The 20,334-nt window shown below is 32.7% G+C and overlaps 1 protein-coding gene across 1 annotated transcript in view; it reads right to left on the reverse strand.

Moving 5' to 3' along the window:
- The window catches only part of LOC114327525 (uncharacterized), a 132,163-nt gene that overhangs the window by 43,013 nt on the left and 68,816 nt on the right, over positions 1-20,334 (reverse strand). The window contains exon 2 of the mRNA XM_028276192.2: positions 11,595-11,629. Within this exon, the coding sequence (XP_028131993.1) occupies positions 11,595-11,625 (31 nt within the window). The 5' untranslated portion in view covers positions 11,626-11,629. The remainder of the gene's footprint in view (positions 1-11,594; positions 11,630-20,334) is intronic.

Here is a 20,334-nt window from a genome sequence, read left to right on the forward strand (position 1 = left end):
CCATGGTGGAATAATGACTGCCAAGATGCAGTAACGAAACTCAAGCAGTTATTTAGTAAATATAAAGGGAATCCAAATTTGGATAATCTTAATAAGTATCAAAATCAAGATGCGATCGTTAAAAGAATTACAAATGAAGCAAAAAGAGCTAGTTGGAAATCATATTGTGAAAGTTTGAACAAAAATACTCCAATGAAAGATGTTTGGGCTAAATTAAACAGATTCAAAAACAGGAAACAAGCAAATAGACATCAAATAGAGTGGGGAGACTGGACAGAATATTTTCATAGTAAAATCTGTCCGAATTGGGTTAAAGAAAAACCAAGAGGGTTCAAAAATTATTATATAAATGATCACATGCTAAATAAACCTTTCACAATGAACGAATTACAACAAGCGTGTAAGAAAAGAAATAATACGTCTCCCGGAATAGACAACATCCATTACCCAATGATTGCTGAGATTCCAGTTATAACTAAGCAGCGCTTATTAGGCATTTATAACAGTATATATACAAACAAGTCGAACATACCAGACGATTGGAAAAAATATTTAATAGTACCTATTCTTAAACCTAATAAACCTAGAGATTCTGCAGACTCCTACAGACCTATTGCATTGGGGTCTTGTATAATGAAAACGTACGAACGACTTATTAAAAACAGGTTAGAACACTGGCTGGAGAAAAATCAATTATTATCAGCAGTCCAATATGCATTCAGAAGAGGACGTTCAACTCAAGAAGTTACAACATCATTTGTTGCTGATGTACAATTAGCATTTACTCGTAACAACTCAATCTCCTGCCTATTTTTAGACATTAAGGGAGCATATGATGTAGTTAATCTAGACATATTGACAGATAAATTATACGCCATAGGAATTCCAGAAGGGGTTATTGCGAACTTAATGAAGTTATACCTTGATATAAAAGTGTATTTAAATATAAATGGAGTGATAGGTACGCCCAAATCAACATCAATTGGATTGCCTCAAGGAAGTATTTTAAGTCCATTATTGTTTATTCTGTACACTGCTGATGTTACTAGTTCTATTACCGAAGAAACTAGAATACTTCAGTACGCAGACGACTTTTGCATTTATACGGAAAAGAAGTCGATAAAAGCTTCAATAAATGCATTAGAAAACGCCACAGAAAGAATTGCTGAATGGTCACAAAGAAATGGATTCAGCATCTCTCAAGATAAATCAGTCATGTGTTCATTTACGAGAAGACGTTATCAACCACCAAACCAAATTAATATAGGACCTTTCACATTCCCATATAAAACATCTGTTAAATACCTTGGCATAATTTTAAATCAAAAGCTCTCTTGAAAAGAACGTATTCATCATTTGTCAAAAAAATGTGAAAACGCAATAAATGTACTAAGAGCTTTTAGCCACACAAAGTGGGGAGCCGATCCAAATATATCACTAATCTTCTATAGAGCACTAATACGTTCAGTGATTGACTATGGTTGTATTTTATATGGAAATGCAAATTTAACTCAATTGGAGATATTGGAAAAAATAAAAAATAAGTGTTTACGACTTTGTCTTGGATGTATACAAAGCACACCAACAAATATTTTAGAAATCGAAGCAGCAGAGCCTCCTTTGCATCTTAGACGACAATTTTTGTGTGATGTCAAAAAAATTTTAGAAACAATCCAGTTACTTACGAATACAGGTAAACAAATTTCTTTGGTTTGGATTAAGGCTCGTTATGGAATTAACGGAAATGAAATAGTGGATAGACTTGCCAAGGATGCTACTACAACAGGGGAAACGATAGAAAAACCATTAATGCCAGTCACTGATCTACGACAACGGTTTAAGAAAAAACAAATGGAGCAATGGCAACTGGAATATGATATCTCTCTTAAAGGTACACGATTTCATGATATCCAACCAAAAAATTATAGAAAACCGTGGTTTAACGACATTACAAATCAGCACTTCATTAAAACCTTAAATAGAGCAAGGAACAAACATGGTTTATATCCAGTTCACAAAAATAAACTAGGGTTGGCCACTTCTCAAAACTGCATTTGCGGGGAGTTGGGTACATTAGAGCATGTGATTTTCGATTGCGCAAACTTCCAGATGCTGAATCAACAGTTATATAAGAATCTACAAACAGTATGAGTTACTCTCCCCACCAATTTAAATTCCATTTTATGTACACGAAATATAAATTAGTATAAAATTGTTTATAACCACTTAAAAAATATGAAAATTGATATTTAAAAAAAATATATAAGAAAAAATATATAAAAAAAAACAAAAAAAAGAAAAAAAAATGATAAAAAAAAGAAATAAATATTAAAAAAACAATAAAAAAAACAACAAGTAAAAAAAAGCAAAAAAAATCACAAAGAAGGCCTAAACCTCCGCGAGGTTGAATCGGGTTTAGGTCTTAGCGCTGAAAAAAAAATTAATATCAATTAGTGGTTTAGTATAAGTATTTAGTAATAGTGTGTAATATTAGTATGTATTTTTAATGTAATGTATGTTATGTTTGTAATTATTAAAATATATTGTATATCAGTTAAAATTAGGAAATTGTGTCTATGAAAATAAAAAAAAAATTGAGCTGGCCAATTGGTTCAATCCAAGGTCATAAATCTAAACACACACACATTAATTTAAAGAGATGGCTTTTGAATGTTCTTGAATAACTGTTATTTTTATAATTGCAAATTATTAATTCAGTTAATAAATGTGATAATTTTTTCACTAACTATGTATTCAGTGATTGTAATAATTGTACAACAAAAACTAATACTCAATCGAGAAAAGAGGAAAAGTGTTTAGGTGATTTTTTAATAATATATTGTTACTATGGAACACTTACAATTTTAAACATCTTTAACAACAAAATACTTGGATCACAGAATATATTATCCTGATGTATTCTCTGCTTGGATCTTCCACAAATAATACACAATAAATAACTTTTTATTAAGTTCACGTCTTAAATCAATTATTTATCAAATACACTATATTATATCAATATTATTTAATCAACAACTCAATCAAAATATTCCCGATGCCATGTCAAATATTTAAAATTGTCACTGATTGTCATTGTCTGACTGACAGTATGCTGACAGTATTCTATTCGACTGAGTGCGTCGTATGACAAAGATAGATTTGGAAATATTACAACGGACATTTTGTTTATTTTTTTCGAATCCTGAAAAACCAATAAATATTTTTAAAAAATTTAAACGCAGAAGGAAAGACTATACTATTACCGAGGGCCGAAAGTCCCTTAGAGTAAATAAAAAGATTCTTTTGAATAAGATATTTGAAATTCAAAATCACACTACATTTTCTTTTAGTTTTTCACCCCTGTAACTTAATTAAAATAAACATTATAGAAGTTCTCAGGGACTTTCGGCCCTCGCCAATAACGTAATCTTTCATTCTGCGTTTAAATTTTTCAAAAATACTTTTTTGTTTTCTCAGGATTCGAAAAAAATTAATCCCCATTTGAATAGCATTGCAGCCGAAAATACGTACCCATCCTCTTAAGGGAGATTGCCAATTTTTTAATTACAGGGTGTTACATTAAAAAAAACCCCTTTTTATACCATCTGAACAGCCTATGCTAGAGTAAAAAAAAATCAGTGATTATCGATGTACTGGTGTTATTTACAAATTTCTATAATGCATCCCCATTTTTTTTCCGAAACCACCCCAAAAAACAGGAGAATTAATAAAGAAAATAATCAAACATTGATTTTGGGCCACCACTGTGACTTTAGGGTGGCAAGAAAATAAAATATGCATAGGCCATAATGTGCAGCAGACAGTGTGTTCTTTTATTTTCCATAAGTACGTTATCAATAAAATGAATAGGTGACGAAAAAAAAAACAAAAACTGGAGCCCGCCAAAGCATTTCTGAGGTTTACGGCGCCACTGTGCCGTAACGGTTGCTTATGCTTATACGAAAAAAATACATAGGATCTTATTTGTATCGAAAATAGTGATCTTTAATTCTGTATAAGTTTTGCTTAAAAAAATGCATTGGTAATGATAAAATCGTAAAAATATGCTCTCCAAGGGATAGAGTTAGCTTCTGCAGTTTATTTTCAAGGATAGTGGTAGTTTCCGAAGAGATTTTGCAATAATTATATATATTTATGAAAAACCCTATTGATGGAGCATACCTCCATATGGAACAAAAATCAAAGAAAAAAATTTTTAACCCCCTTTAATTATTTTTTTGGCTACAGGGTGAAACTTTAGCTTTGGCTACATCAAGAAATCGCTTTTGGTGTGCATGCATGGGTAATAAGAACGTGCACAAAATGATATATGATGCATTTTAATAAAGGGCATGGTGTGAAGGATTCCAAAAAAATCACTTTCTTTATTAATTCTCCTTTTTTTTGGGTGGTTCCGGAAAAAAATGGGGATGCATTATAGAAATTTGTAAATAACACCAGTACATGGATAATCGCTGAAAGTTTTTTTACTCTAGCATAGGCGGTTCAGATGGTATAAAAAGGGGTTTTTAAAATGTAACACCCTGTAATTAAAAAATGGGCAATTGCCCTTAAATGAAACCTATACCAAAAAATCAGCCACTTATTTGTGATTAATCTCCCCTGGTTTATTCTTAATTTTCCTTAGTATAAGGGAATAATATTTTTTTTAAAACATCTTTTTTAAAAACTTGTCAACTTTGGGGCGCAACCCCCACTAAACGGTGGTGATAAACATATGCTGTCGGGAAATAAATAGTAGGAAATATGGTCCTCGTCATTTTACTATTAAGTAAATTTTTTGCAAAACGTACAGGAAGGCTACGTTGTGCAAAAATCACAAATTATCCTCTTTAAAGGGATGAAAAGGGGGGTTCCGGGGCGATATTTTTTAAGAAAAAGTTAGCCTCATAATAAGCACCCCTTGATATACAGGAAAAAAAAATAAAACCGGATTTATGTCCATTTTGCGAAGTTCAACCTCTGTTTCCTACATTAATATTAGTAACAATGTTATCTTAATACATCTTAGATAAAGAACAACAACTGAATTTGCATAGCAGTAAGACAAATTTGTCTCAATTTTGAGAGAAAAACTAAAACGCCTGATCTCGCAATAGAATCAGCGGGAGTGATTCTAAGGGTAAAAACACGCCGAAGATACATGAATGAGCGCGGTGTACGACGCGATCGCGGTCGAGGTTTACATTGATGACGGGCAGAACACACCGAAGATAATTTTCGCATCCTGTTTTGGCATCGACATCGCTGTAAACCGCGATGCAAAGTCGCGAGGGTGAACGGGTGACACATCCTTGGTATGTGCGATCTCATAAGAAAATGAAGGTTTGTTTTGATATCGATGTAGCGACCGCGATCGCGACCTACACCGCGCTCATCCATGTATCTTCGGCATGTTTTTACCCTAACAAAATCCATACAAATTTCAGCTTGGGATGCGACTCCTGACTACGTACATATTACCCCCAAAAGGAAATAATGTATCTCTCACAATTAAACAAAACATTGCAGAAAAACGACAGCTACGGAAAAATTGGCAACAATAAGAACGGAAGATAATAAGAAACAATTTAATAACGCAATGAAGGAGTTAAAAGAATTAATGCATAAAGAAAATCTTGGAATTCAAGAATACCTACAAGCTCTATCTCCAATCGAAGCTACATATTATTTACTTTGGAAAGATACAAGGAAACTCAAGTGGTCCCAACTTAATCCATCCAGATGATGCTAAAAACTGGGCTAGGAACGATAAAGACAAAGTACCTATTTGACAAAGCACCTACTTGACAAGCACCTTCAAAACGTATTCTCCACACAGAAAGAAACGAATTAACTAAATTTTTAACAGCTTCGTTTCAAATGGGCTTGCCTCACACCAAATTTACTTTAAAACAAGTAAAACAAAAAATGGTGAAAGAAATCAACATCAAAAAGCCCCCTGTCTGGACCTAATTCCTGGCAAGATTCTGAATTAAGTCACGGATAAGTGCATAAAACCAGTAACTTTTATATTCAATGCAATTCTGCATTTAAGTTACTTTCCTAACACCTGGAAGGTGGCACAAATTCTACTAAGTACTCCTTGAACCCAGAAAAACGCCAGAGAATCTATCTTTCTACCGGCCTAAAAGTCTTTTGTCTATCCTCCGCAAACTATTTGAAAAGCTGTACATGAAACGGTTAAAAATGATAATAGTCAAAGACCAAAGACAAAATAATTATCGAACACCAATTTAGTTTCCGTGACAAGCATGGAACTACAGAACAAGTGCATCGACTGGTTAACAAGATAAACAAAGATTTAAACGACAAAAGATATTACTCAGCTGCTTTCATTGACACGTCTCATAGTCCAGGAACCAAAGCTTTTCACCTCGCAATTTTTACAAAATGGATCGATTTGCTTGAAAATTTGAGAATAAGTAGTGGATAGTCCATGGATCAAAATCTATATGATGCCGACAGGCGCTTTTACCATGGGGGTGGAAATTTTTTATTATATTTTGACCGCAAAAGTTAATAAAAACATTCATTCTAAGCAAAAAACGTTCTATACATTTTTTTGATAAAATTAATAGTTTTTGATTTATTCGCTATCGAAAGTTTCTTGGGAATGTAATTACCTACAATTTCATATTTAAACATTTTTTCGTATCTCTGATGCTAATCTTTCTATTCTGAAGAAAATGGAATTTTTTACCAAATTGCAAACATTCGTTATTCGCTTTAAATTTCAGTTTTTTTAAACCTAATCATTCTAAGCCAGTCAAACTTCTAGAATCTAGTAATACATAATAAATAGCCAAATACATAAATAAAGAAGAATAAATCCAAGTCCAATTACTAAAAACACTTACATTAAAACACAGCTAACTTACATTATTATGCTTCCAGTTAGATTTCTCCTTTTTTTTTCAAAAAAATATATTGATTTTTTAATCGTAACTTTTTTATTTTTTATCTTAGAAAGTTCGTTAAAAAGAATTTTGTAGGTTCTTACAAGAGGCTATTAATATTAAATCCTTTTAAAATTCTCAGTCACAAAAAGAGGTGGCATTGAAAGGGTTGGTAAAGGTGGTTTTTGCATGATATTACAATTTTTAATTGTCAATAGCTCACTCAATTTTTGCCGTAAAAAATTTTTGCAAACCAAGTTCTTGGGAATTGAATAAGCTACAATATCATATTTAAATATTTTTTCGTATCTCTGATGCTAATCTTTCTATTCTGAAGAAATGGGCATTTTTTACCAAATTACAAAAACTCGTTATTCGTTTTTAACTCCATTTTTTTTTAAATTGATCATTCTAAGTCGATCAAACTTCTAGAACCTATTATCAATACATAAATCAAGAAATACAAATCAGGTCAATGACAAATTTTAATTAGGGGGGTGATTAGGGAGTTGTTTACGATCACTTTTTTGCTGAAAAAAATAGGGACTGACATTCTTTTCATTATAAGTCACTTAATTTTTTTAGCTGGAGATTTTTTTTTATTTCTGGAGATACACGTTTTTAAATACTTTAAATTAGTTTCAACAAGTTAACCTCGAAAAATGCATAGTTTTCCCGTCATTTGACTTTGAAACTACAATATTTAGCATTTGACGAAGAAGAGCCAACATATAATAAAGTATAGCTCGATTACTATTGGTCTTAAAGAAAATAAAAAAAATCGGTTGTGTTTATTTTTTCAAAAGGTACATTTTTGTTAAGTAAAGTTGTTTTGATAAAACGAAAACTTTTTGAGTTACCTATTAGCAGAAAACTGATTAAAAACATGGATTTTTTCGATATAAAACTAACACTTTCGATAGCGAATAAATCGAAAACTATTAATTTTATCAAAAAAATGTATAGAATGTTTTTTGCTTATAATGAATGTTTTTACCAATTCTTGCGATCAAAATATAATAAAAATTTCCACCCCCGAGATGGGGTGGCAACCACCCATATGGTAAAAGCGCCTTTTGGCATTATATAGATTTTGATCCTTGGACTATCCACTACTTATTCTCAAATTTTTAAGCAAATCGATCCATTCTGTAAAAATTGCGAGGTTTTGTCCTATTTTTAGCTTCATTACTTGGACAAGCATTCGATAAGGTTTGGAATAGAGGACTTCAAATAAAACGAAAGAAGCTCCTACTCTATCCTCACTTGCGGTTCTTAAAATCCCCTCTAGAAAATAAACACTTCCTGGTAAAACAAGGAACCACGTGTACTGAAATATATCCTATGTCCTATATAACCAGGCGTCACTCAAGGCAGTATCTTTGGCCACTAATAAATCTCTTGTACAGTAGCAACGTATGCAGACGATACTACTATTCTGGCATACCACACAGATCCATCAACAGCCTCAAGTTTCAATCAAACGTAAATAGAATTCAGCAATTGTTAAAAATGTGACGACGCATCATATCTAATAAATCTAAATAACTTCACGTAACATTTGCTAAAGCGAAACATGCCCTTCTGTATATGTTGAAAATTGACTCCTTCCTCAAACCGAAGATGACAAATATCGGCTAATTGGCCGAAAATCAAAACTGTCATTGGAAACAACGTTTTATTATAGATACTATAAGTCCATCCTTAAGCCTGTTTAAGCCTATGGTATCCAGTGTTAGAGGGCAGATAGCGACACAGACCATTTTCTCGTAAAGGCCAAGCTCAAAACAAGAACTTCAACACAAACAATAGATAAGCACACCAAGATCGAAAGATGGAATGTGGCGAAGTTGAAAGAAGAAAATAACCAAAGACAGTACCAAGTAGAATTAAGAAATAGGTTTCAGGTTTTGGAAATAAGTGAAAATTAAACTAAACATGTAGATCAGCGATGGAACTCCATAAAAACAACTATTACAGAAGCAGCAGAGAAATCTATCGGAAGAACCAAAAAAAACAAAAAAGAAAAAATGGCTCGACGAGGAATGTGAAAGAACACTAAAAGAAACAAACAAAAGAAGAATTGATTATCTGTCGAACCCATCAGAAGAAAAACATACACGATTCCACAGAGAGAGAGAGAGCCGCAGCTAGAACACAGGCAAAAAAAGAGACAATATTTACAACAACAAATTGAAAAAGTAGAAGGAGAACACAGACACAATCAAAGTAAAAATTTCTACAGAGGGGTAAGACAACATAAGAGAGGCTCGTATATAAGGACAACCAACTTCGTGAGAGATAAAAAGTGAGAAATGCTGGCTGCCGAAAACAAAATAATAGAAAGATGGGCTTAATAATTTGAAGAGCTCCTGATTATCCAAAATTTCACTGATGAAAACAATGAAAATGGTGGAAACAACGGAGAACATGAGTATCAAACGGCCGAATTAGATATACCCCTACCAAGCATGGAAGAAATTACGCATGCCATAAAAACGCTTAAAAACGATAAATCCCCTGGTCTGGACAATATTGATGCCGAGCTAATTAAAACAGGCGGTCATGAACTCATAAGTAGAATCCATCAATTAATAGAAAAGGCCTGGCAACAAGAAATAATGTCGAAAGGAAAAAAGGAATCATGCATGAATTACAGAGGAATCTCACTAATCAACACTACGTATATAATATTAGCTTCGATATTATTAAAAACATTAGTACCATACGCCGAAGAAATAGTTGGTGACTACCAGTGTGGTTTCAGGTCTGGCAGATCGACTATTGATCAACTATTTACCATAAGAAAAATGCTTGAAAAGTATTGGGAATATAATCAGGACGTTCATCAGATCTTTATAGACTTCAAACAGGCTTATGATTCAATTAATCGGGCAACATTATGGAAGGCAATGATCGAGCTCGGCGTACCCAAGAAACTAGCTGCGGTAACACAAATGTGTGTAAGTAACTCCTTTACACAAGTTAGAATAGGGGGAAAAATATCAAATGCTTTCTGCGTAAATTCTGGACTGAGACAGGGAGATCCATTGTCCCCATTGTTGTTTAACCTAGCCTTAGAATATGCCATGCGAAAAATTTATCCAAAAATCAAACCAGACATAACTTCTCGGAGTGCAAAAATCATACTCGCCTTTGCCGATGACGTAGACGCAGTAGCACAATCAACATTAGAAATTAAGGATATTTTCTCGAGCTTTGAAGAAGCTGCATTAAACATCAGTCTAAAAATAAATGAAGACAAAACAAAGTATATGGTCATCTCAAAACAAGAACGACGGCGAATAAAGCAAAATATTACTATAAACGATCATAACTTCGAAGTGGTCAAAGAATTTAAATATCTAGGAGCAACAATCACAAATGACAACAAATTAGAGCGAGAAGTTTAAACGCGAATAATGACAGGAAACAGATCTTTCTTTGCAATGAAATATCTAATGAAGTCAAAACTTCTTTCAAGAGGTGCAAAAATCCAGATATATAAGACCATAATACGACCAGCAGTCCCGTATGAAAGCGAAACATGGAAGCTAACAAAAAGAGAAGTAAATAAATTGCTGGTGTGGGAACGTAAAATCCTTCGAATGATATACAGTCAGAAAAATGAAAGAATACCCATGAACGAACATATAAAACACGCTGCATTTTACTGTCACCGTGTCACAAAGAAAATTGTCCAGTGAAAGTACATGTAACAATAATTAATACAAGTACTTGCGCTGGTCAATTTTTTTTGTGACACAGTGACAGGAAAATACAGCGTGTTTTATATGACCGTTCATGGGTATTTTTTCATTTTTTCTACTGTATAGCCCTTGCAGAGACAGCGTGACAAACGAATGGAGGTGCAGGTACAATAACTAGCTAGAGTCTCTATTCGGAAAAGAAAATCTAGTCAGATATATCAAGGCTAATAGATTCAGATGGGCAGGGCATGTGATACGCAGTAACGACAATCGCCTTATAAACAATGTGTTCTGGGAAAGGCCAGATGGAAGAAGGTCTGTACCTGTAGGGCGGCCTAGAAAAAGGTGGAAAGATGCAGTCAAAGAAGATCTAGAGAATATGGGAGTGCGACAATGGGAATTAATGGCACAGGACCGACAAACATGGAAGGCACTAGTAAACGCGGCAAAAACTCACGAAGAGTTGTAGCGCCATTGATGATGATGATGATCCAGTTTTAGAGCACCGCCAGTGTCTCCAATATAAAACATATTTTTATGTTGGGAAAACTTTTATCCAAAAGTTTTCATTTTTTTCTCTCTCTTGATATATTTAATCAATCTAGAAATAAGGTTTCTCTTTAAATCATCATCATAAGTGGCTCCACAATCCGTTGTGTATCTTTTCCTGCTCGTAAAGAAGTCGCCACTCCTGTCGATTCCTGGCAACTTGCCTCAATCTTCTGATAACTAGAACTTTTAGGTTTTCTTCCACATCATCAATACTTATTATTTCTGTTACTCTTATATTGCAAAGGGATCTATTACGGATAAACGTAATACAACAAACCGACGAGGCAAGATTATATCAGGAAGTGAAGGTAGCTTCTTTCTTATAAATGCCAGTGGATCAAATGGTACCGAAATATAACTTTAACAAACTTTAAGAGTCAAATAAAATACGTCATCAAATATAATAACTTACCATAAATAGCTTTCCACCTAACGGAAGGCATGTTTCTGAAAAAAAAAAACAATCAAAAATTAGTCTATTAAAAAGACACCAGAACAAAATAAAAAATATATTTCACGGCTTCTCACTGCAAAGAAAATGTATATCTACTTTTCATTGATTTAATATTGAATCAAACTACATAACATTTGTGCCCACACGAAATTGTTGAATCTTAGTTCTAACGATGTTATTGATTTTTCTCTATTCCATATCGTTCCTGTTTTAAATTCGCTTCTTTCTTCCAATAATTGTATCTAATATTTCTTTTGTTCTTTTGTAATTTTTCTTTCAGTTTTTTGAAGAAAGCCCGGGGGTAGGAGTCGCAAACTTTTTTGCAGCTTTTTTGGGGCCCCAAAATTTATATCCTCTATATGATTTTTAGAGGTAGAGTAATTTTTTCGTCTCTGAGGATTGGACTATTAGATAGTTAACAAATAATTAGAACACTCATAATTTGCCCCACCAAAAAAATCAATAGCGACAAATGCAAGCGACATTATAAACATGCTTAAGAAAAAAATAACGAAAAGAGTTTAAAATTATTATTTTATTTTTGAATTTTTGAACGGTTTTTGACCGTTCTTGTTAAAATTGTATTTTTAATCAATACTCCGTTTTATTGCCAATTTATTGCCAAGGTGGTAAAAAAGTGAAATCTCTCATGGTTTGTTGTTATTGTTATATAACCGAAGAAGAGAATTCAATGATGCCAAACATAAACAACAATGTGGCCGTGAAGGTAAATAGATCGTAAACAAATATCGTGTCTAACCGTTTAACTATGATGGATATTCGATTGTTTTGTCAAGTAAGTGAACAATAAATAGGCCAAGACTTAAATACAAAGAAAACAAAATAAAACCTTTATATACATTTGACGGGAAAAACATTTGACAGTTTATTTTTGTTGACAGGAAAAAACGCAATAAATTATGTTTTCCCTGGAATTCGTAGTTATATTTTGTTAGAGATTTTTAATATAGTTCCCCCAATTCCCTGAACTTTTAATAGATCAAAAATAGATAAACTAAAGCGTAATAGGGCTTTTCAACGCTTCCCATTTTTTTCGGGAACTTGTCATATGTCGTATAATATTAATATACGACATACGACAAATGCCCGAAATATGGCTTTTCAGCGCTTCTCATTTATTTTGGTAACTTGTCATATATGTCGTATAATATTAATATACGACATACGACAAGTGCCCGAAACAAATAAGAAGCGTTGAAAAGTAGGTGGATAGGTAAACAGAATGGTGGTGTCGGCCGGTATGCGCTCGACCGTTTTGCGCTCTTACCTGAAATCGGCCGGTTTGCGCTCTAACACTTTCTTAATGGAGATGTATAGCTAATTATTTTCTTATATCGACCGTTTTGCGCTCTCTTGTAATCGACGTTTAATTTTATTCTACCATAACCATCAGGTAACGGTTAGGCTAGTAAAATTAGTTTTAAAAAATCATAAAACTAAAAAAATGGATATAGTCTAGATTCTAGATGATGTGCACAGCAATTGGAAGGTGGAAACACAAAAAAAGCCGGAAATACCCGAAAGTTAAGTTAGGACCGAAGGGTTGGGTCTTCCTCCTTCCCTTCTTAGAAGGGCTTTCTAAGTTCTTTCTGACTCAACTTTCACGGGGTGCAGTTGTCTCAGTCGTGTGTCTTAGTGATTCCAAGTGAAGCCAAGAAAATGGCGTCGTGTACCGCGTGTGAAATATAACATTCTTGGATGGTATTGTTATGGCAGCAGATAGGGAGAAAATTCTCGCCTTTTTATATTCACACGGGGTATTAAAAATACTAGGAAATGTTGTGGCTTTACTGTATCGGCAAGGAAGGGGACTTATTTTGAGTCAGGTAGGTTCACCAGACTATTATTGTAGAATGAAATTAAAATTATATTGCAAGAGAGCGCAAATCGGCCGATTAAGGAAACTATAGTAGTTAAATATTTCTATTATGAAAATTGCAAAGCGCAAACCGGTCGATTTCAGCTAAGAGCGCAAACCGGCCGTATTCCAGAATGGTTACTGAACATTTAATTCCATTATGTAAAAGGCTTATCAGAGAAATTAAGTATCTGATGTAGCCCGAAACGGTTTTTTTAATAAATATTCCTTTTATAAAGGATTTAAAAGAAATTTGTGGTTTAATATAATTAAGTTAACTAAGGAACCTGAAGAAAAAGGAGTGTTGCATGTACAGTCAAACATTAAGGGAAACACCGAAAAATTCGGAGGATTTCGACGAATTTTTAATCGACATAAAGAAATTCATTATTATTAATTGCGAGTTAGAGAGATTTTAATACTTATTAATATTTTGTTTGTACTTTAGATGAATCTATACCGTTTTATAAGGTATACCTAAAGAGCAGAAAATTATTTTTATATAGAGTTGCTAATTTGCTCTATAAAGCAAACCATATTCCGTAAAGTGTTTGATGCTGTCATGAGTCACTAACTCAATCTTTGGATGGTAATAACATCATCCTGAGGTGGGTTAAAGAACACAATGGGAATACAGAAAACCGCATTGCTAACCAATTAGCTAGGAAGGTGGCAAGCCTAAGAATCTTAGGACCTTTATCTTTTTGGTTGGTCAACTACAACAATCGCCGAGATTGCCAAATGCCACTCCCACACGCAAGCCGTGAAAAGATGAAAAGCAGTTTAAGGATGTAGACTTGCCAGGGTAACACTAAGGAACCTTGAAAAGTCAGCATCAAGAAGTACTTGGGAATGACCAGGAAAAACCAACTAAGCAAACACTTCCACACACTAAGGCTGGAAACACAGTATGCAGGAAATGCGAATGAGAAGATGAAACTGTCATTGTCAACTGTCAATTTTTCTCAAAGAAAACAAGAATGTTACACACTCCCTCCACTCATCAGAAAAATTTCGAACACAGGTGAGAAATTTTTCTCAAGGAAAACAAGAAAACAAAGTTCTAACCAGAAATAAATATATGCAGTAGTAATCGTTCAGAACAAATCAAAAATAAATACTCATAATAAAGTAATTATTAAGTCAATGTATATAGTTAATTTAAATTATTAATCATAAAAAAATTTGAAGTACCAAAATAATTTTCAGATGTTACTCTGGGGAAAATAAAAATATTACCCAATGAATTGTAGCACTCATCACACTATAAAATATTTATTCATTATAAATAAATGACTTCAGAGAATATCTATCTCTGGAAAAAAATAAATGTACTTTAAAAAGTATGAAATCAGTTTAAAATTATAAAGATTTAAGGGCCGGTTGTTCGAACGCTAATCAAAAATGATCATTATCAAATGTTTAATTACTGTCACAACTGTCAATGTCAACTTTGATTGGGTTGCTGAAAACATAATTATTGATTACAATTATGAAATTAGTTAATCAATTATGTTAATAATTGTTCTGTTAATTGATTAACTAATCTCATAATTATAATCAATTATGTTTTCAGCAACCCAACCAAAGTTGACATTGACAGTTGTGACAGTAATTAAATATTTGATAGTGATCATTGTTGATTAGCGTTCGAACAACCGGCCCTTATAGTATAAAGTGTAAGTATTAATCAAATTCAACTAAAAATCCAAGTAAGTAATAATTAAAGGTAAATAAGTTGACCTAAGCCAAATAATGTTGGTATTTATAAAATGAATTGCAAATATTCAGGTATTTATTAATCTAAATTATTAATATAAATTTAAGCAAATATAATGGATATCACATCCTATATAAAATAAATAAATAGCTAGTGGAGCTACTAAGAAGTGAACCTCAAAAAAAAACACCATTACCCTGGATAACTCGAGTACCTAAAGTAAGGTAATAAAATAATGATCAATATAACAAGGTAAGTAAAAGCATATAAGTAGATAAAGATAATATAAGTATAATATAATAAAAAGAAATGCAAGTGCAACTATAGATAAACCATTAAAAAAAATAAGTACCAACTATATGGAAAGCCAAATAAGACAAAGTTCTACACCAAAGGGTTTGAAAAAACTGCATAAAACTAGCCATAAAAGACTTAACCAATAAGTTAATAAAGAGAGAGAGATAATGATACATAATGCAAATGTTACTTCCATCAAATGCATACCAGGGATCTACACTAGAGAACAAAATATATGTATAAAAATGCATAAATATGATTTGCAAAGTTGGAAAATAACAAATGCTAGTAGCTAAACTACAATCATACTTCAAAGCGTCATAATTCTACACCAGAGGCTCATAAAGAGTAGAGATGCATAGAATTATTTTAACTTCAAAAGAGAAAATTTATAAAAGACATCATCCTAACTGTCATATCGTCAATACGAGAGTACGCGTTCGGCAAGCCCTGACTTACACCTGCCCATATAAGGGAAATGTCTCTTGGTGACTTGTCTACCTTTCTAGAAATGGTAGTACGAACAATGAGGTAGTACCACAGCTTCCTGGGAGAATGAACAATGGTTCAATTGTGGCTTTATTTTCAATTGTGGCAATTTAATTTCTATGGGCTTTTACTCGCCCTCCCTACTCTACAGATACAGAGGTACCATTTTGATAACAACCTATGGACCACATGTAGTACTATTTATGAAGTTTTCTATGTTATCTAAATCATTAATATCGGTTTTCTGAGCTACTGAGCTACCACATAACTCCGTCATCGCACGTGATTAAGTCCTCAAATGATATTTGAGGAGGTCCAATTTAATTTTTTGAGCTATAGCGAGAAAATATGTATTAAAATGGCTTGCAGGGACTCTGATTATTTTGACTAAGAGAAGGTTGAGATTTCGAGTATTGAAATTTTGGGGCTTGAACGGAAAGGAACAAAACATTGTTCCGAGTTTTCAATTTCCGACATATTGAGGTTGGACTTGCAGAGATTCTAGAGTGTTTATAACTACTTCGTTAATTCTCCTATCCAAGTATCGATCTTAAGTAAATATTTAAGGCTATTGGTCTATTGATTAAGGCTATTGATCTATGTATTTTATCACCATTATTGTTTAATCTATACAGTCAAGCCATCTCAGAATTAGCGTTAGCCCAAGTCAGTGAGTGCCTATTAATAAACGGTAAACCACTTAATAATATAATATATGCTGATGATACCGTCCTTTTGGCAGGAATACTAGAATAACTGCAACACTTTGCTCAACAACTAAATATATATTACAACGATTATAGAAATCCAACAAAACCAAGTTCATGGTATTTACAAAAGCACAAATCTGTACCCTGGGATCAAAAATGGTCAACTCCATTTTTAAAACAGTGGAAATAAACACGTATATGTGACAAACACAATAGACTGGCGTTTCCTGATACATTATTATTAATTGATACACAAACTATAATATGTTAGTATGAAAATAATAATGTATCACGAAATGCCAGTCTATTGTGTTTGTCACAAATACGTGTTTATCTCCACTGTTGCAAAAATGGAGTTGGCCATTTTTGATCCTAGGGTACAGAAATCATCAAAGTTAAGCTAGGACTCTAGGACTAGATAATACAGAAGGTGAGCAAATGTATTTGTACAAGTACCTTGGAGCATGGTAAATGAGAAAGCTTTTCTGTAATCGCAATATCAATATGACGCTCGGAATAAGAAGCCTCAATGTTATAATTTTCTCAGAGCCGTACGCTGCATCTTTTCAATATGATGCAAATATTCGAAATGCCGCCCCAAATATTATCGAAATTTAACTTTTACTTTTATTAAATGAAACTACACAAAATAAATGAAAACTTTTATTTTAAAAGTAAAACATACTTTAAATTAAATGAAATTACATTATATTAATTCTTCTAGAAGATCATTTGCCTCTATATCCGATTTTTTATCTTTTTCTATTGAAAGTATTGAATGAAGATTCATACAATATTTTCTAGCGTTTTATCATCTATTTCTCTTGAAAAATATCATGTAAAGATTTTAAAATTTTATTATGAATTTCTAGAAGCGCAAATCGATCACAAATTAATGACAATGTCTAAAATATAGATAAAAAAATTTATTTTAAATTTATCTTCCTCTGTTAAGTAACTCATCCACAGTTTTGTCGTAATCAAATTGACGCTTTTTTCTCCTGGTTCGAGTTTTATGTTCAGCTGAAAATTCGGGACTTATATCAACATTTTCTGCAATTTCATTAGCAGTACCTAATTTTCATTTGGTCATACCCAGATTGTCTGTAACTTGTTTTTCTATAGTTTCGTACAACAGTTTTACATAATCTGGCAAATTTATAGTTACATGTTGCAATATCTTCGCGACTGAATTTATAAGAAATAAAATATGCCAAATAACTACACCGCATATAAATTTATAATTTTTAATATTCTTTGCTAATCCTTGTGCTTTGACTTTAGTTTCTGAGTCTTTGTTGATGTCTTCTATTATTTCGAGTAAGGCATCATATATTTCACAAAATTGAAATCTTACAGGTTTCAATGCATCTATTAGACTTGACCATCTAGTAGCACTCAACGGTTTTGGAGTTAGCTGTGAAACCTGTTTTTTTTCAGAATTTCGCACCGCTTTGTAGAACCAGAAAAAACTGTACCATTCTTGTATGATTTGTTTGATGTTACACGCCCTGTATGTTTTTAATTATTGAATGGTTCAATTTGTATTTTTATTTTACTGATTATGCCGCCTGATGCAACTACCTCACCGCATCATAGCACGGGACGGCCCTGTATTTTCTCCACCCTTTTGTATGGGGTTGAGGCTTGGACACTGAAACAATCAAACATTAAAAACTAAGAAGGGAGTATTAGAAATGTGGTGTTACCAACGTATTCTAATAAAATATCAGGGATGGATCGCAAAACAAACCCACAAGGTATTAGTCCTGTCGCCAGGGGGTACAACGGCCTCCCTTATTCAGATGGACTTTCCTAAGTTTTTTTATGTATTTTGACCCGTAGAATACGAATTTTTTGGGTAACAGTTGATCCGGATGTCGATAAGATTGTTATAAACAAAGAACTTGAGGAATTAAATAACAGCGATTTTTCGCAAAACAAAAAATTTTTTTAGTATTTTTTGGGTCATTCTAAGCAAAAAATATTGAGATGCATTGAAAACATAACTCAAGCACTATGTGTTTATAGATTTGTTTAACAATAAAAAAATTAATTTTTAGCAATGCAAATAATCAAAACCGATAGAATTTGACTTGAATTTTCAAATGCAGTAAGTAGAATTGTTATTTTATTTTTTAATCAAAAGTTATTCATGTTAAAAAATTGCAATTTTTCGATTTTTTTAAAGTTCAACCGCGTTTATCCTACGAAAAAACTTGTACAAACATTTTTTGTTTGGAATAACCCAAAAAATACAAAAAAATGTTTTGTTTTGCGAAAAATCGCTGGTATGTGATTCCTCAAGTTCTTTGTTTATAACAATCTTATCGACATACGGATCAACTGTTACCCAAAAAATTCGTGTTCTACGGGTCAAAATACATAAAAAACTTGGGTAAGTCCATCTGAATAAAGGAGGCAGTTGTACCCCCCGTGGCGACAGGACTCTATCGAACAACTAGGAAAAGAATACATAATTTTAAATTTCATAAAAATCAGGAAGTTGGAGTACTTGGGGCACGTTATGATAGGTAAAAAATACGAACTTTAAGGAATATAATGCACAGCAAAATCAAGGGCAGAAGAAAGGAAGAAGTAAAATCTCGTGGCCACGCAATATCCGTGAATGGTTTGGATGAAGTTCAATTGAACAATTCAGGCGTTTAAATAACAAAAATATAATTGCCAGATTGATTTCTAATCTCCGATAGGAGCAGAAGTTGAAGAAGAGGAAGTTTAATACCATCACGAACCTCAAACGAATAAAATTACAAAGACAAGTTTTATTTTTTGTATCGATTCGTCTTAACTGTCTTTAACAAAAGATACCGGCCTATGCTTGTCATGTTTGTTGTTATATTTAAATATATAAATGTAACTTTCTATGTTTACGCGGTCGATGATGAGCAACACTGATTTAAACAATTTCTAAGATAGAATAGGGGGGAAACTAAGAAAGCATATCAGTTGTTCGTTTATATGTTGCAAAATATTTTTATTTTTTTAATTAAATATGCCGAAATAAAAATTGTTTATTACACGAACATGGTCAGTAATCGTAGTAATTGCAGATAATCCACAATTTAAAATAGATTCGATATAAACATGAATTGTACTGATAGAGATTTTGAAACGGTATTTATTGCTGATTATTATTTTTCTATTGTTATTAGTGTTTGCACACAAGCCTTGTTTATGATTAAATTGTTGTATGATGCAAATTAGATAAACTGTTGAAAGTAAAAGGAAAGTGACCAATTTTATTATATATAAAATTACTTGCCATTTGCCTGAACAAAATAAAAGAGATTGCAAAATAATTTATTTTTATAATTTTGTAGATCTGCTTAGATAAGAGGAAGAAGGAGTATAGTAAGAAGGAGAGGGAGAAAATTTAAGTGACTGATTTAAATGCAGTTTAGTCTGAAAATGTGAAGGAATTGTAGACAAAGTTTAGTAACATGATAACTGAGAGTACAGCGGAATATTGAAAAAAACCTAATTAATTAATAAAATGAATGGTTTGACAAGGAGTGCTAAGAAGCAACAGATAACAAAAAAAGAGCATACCAAAAGACAAACCAAGCAGGAGACACAAGT

The sequence above is a fragment of the Diabrotica virgifera genome, chromosome 4 (assembly GCF_917563875.1).
Source record: "Diabrotica virgifera virgifera chromosome 4, PGI_DIABVI_V3a".
NCBI lineage: Eukaryota > Metazoa > Arthropoda > Insecta > Coleoptera > Chrysomelidae > Diabrotica > Diabrotica virgifera.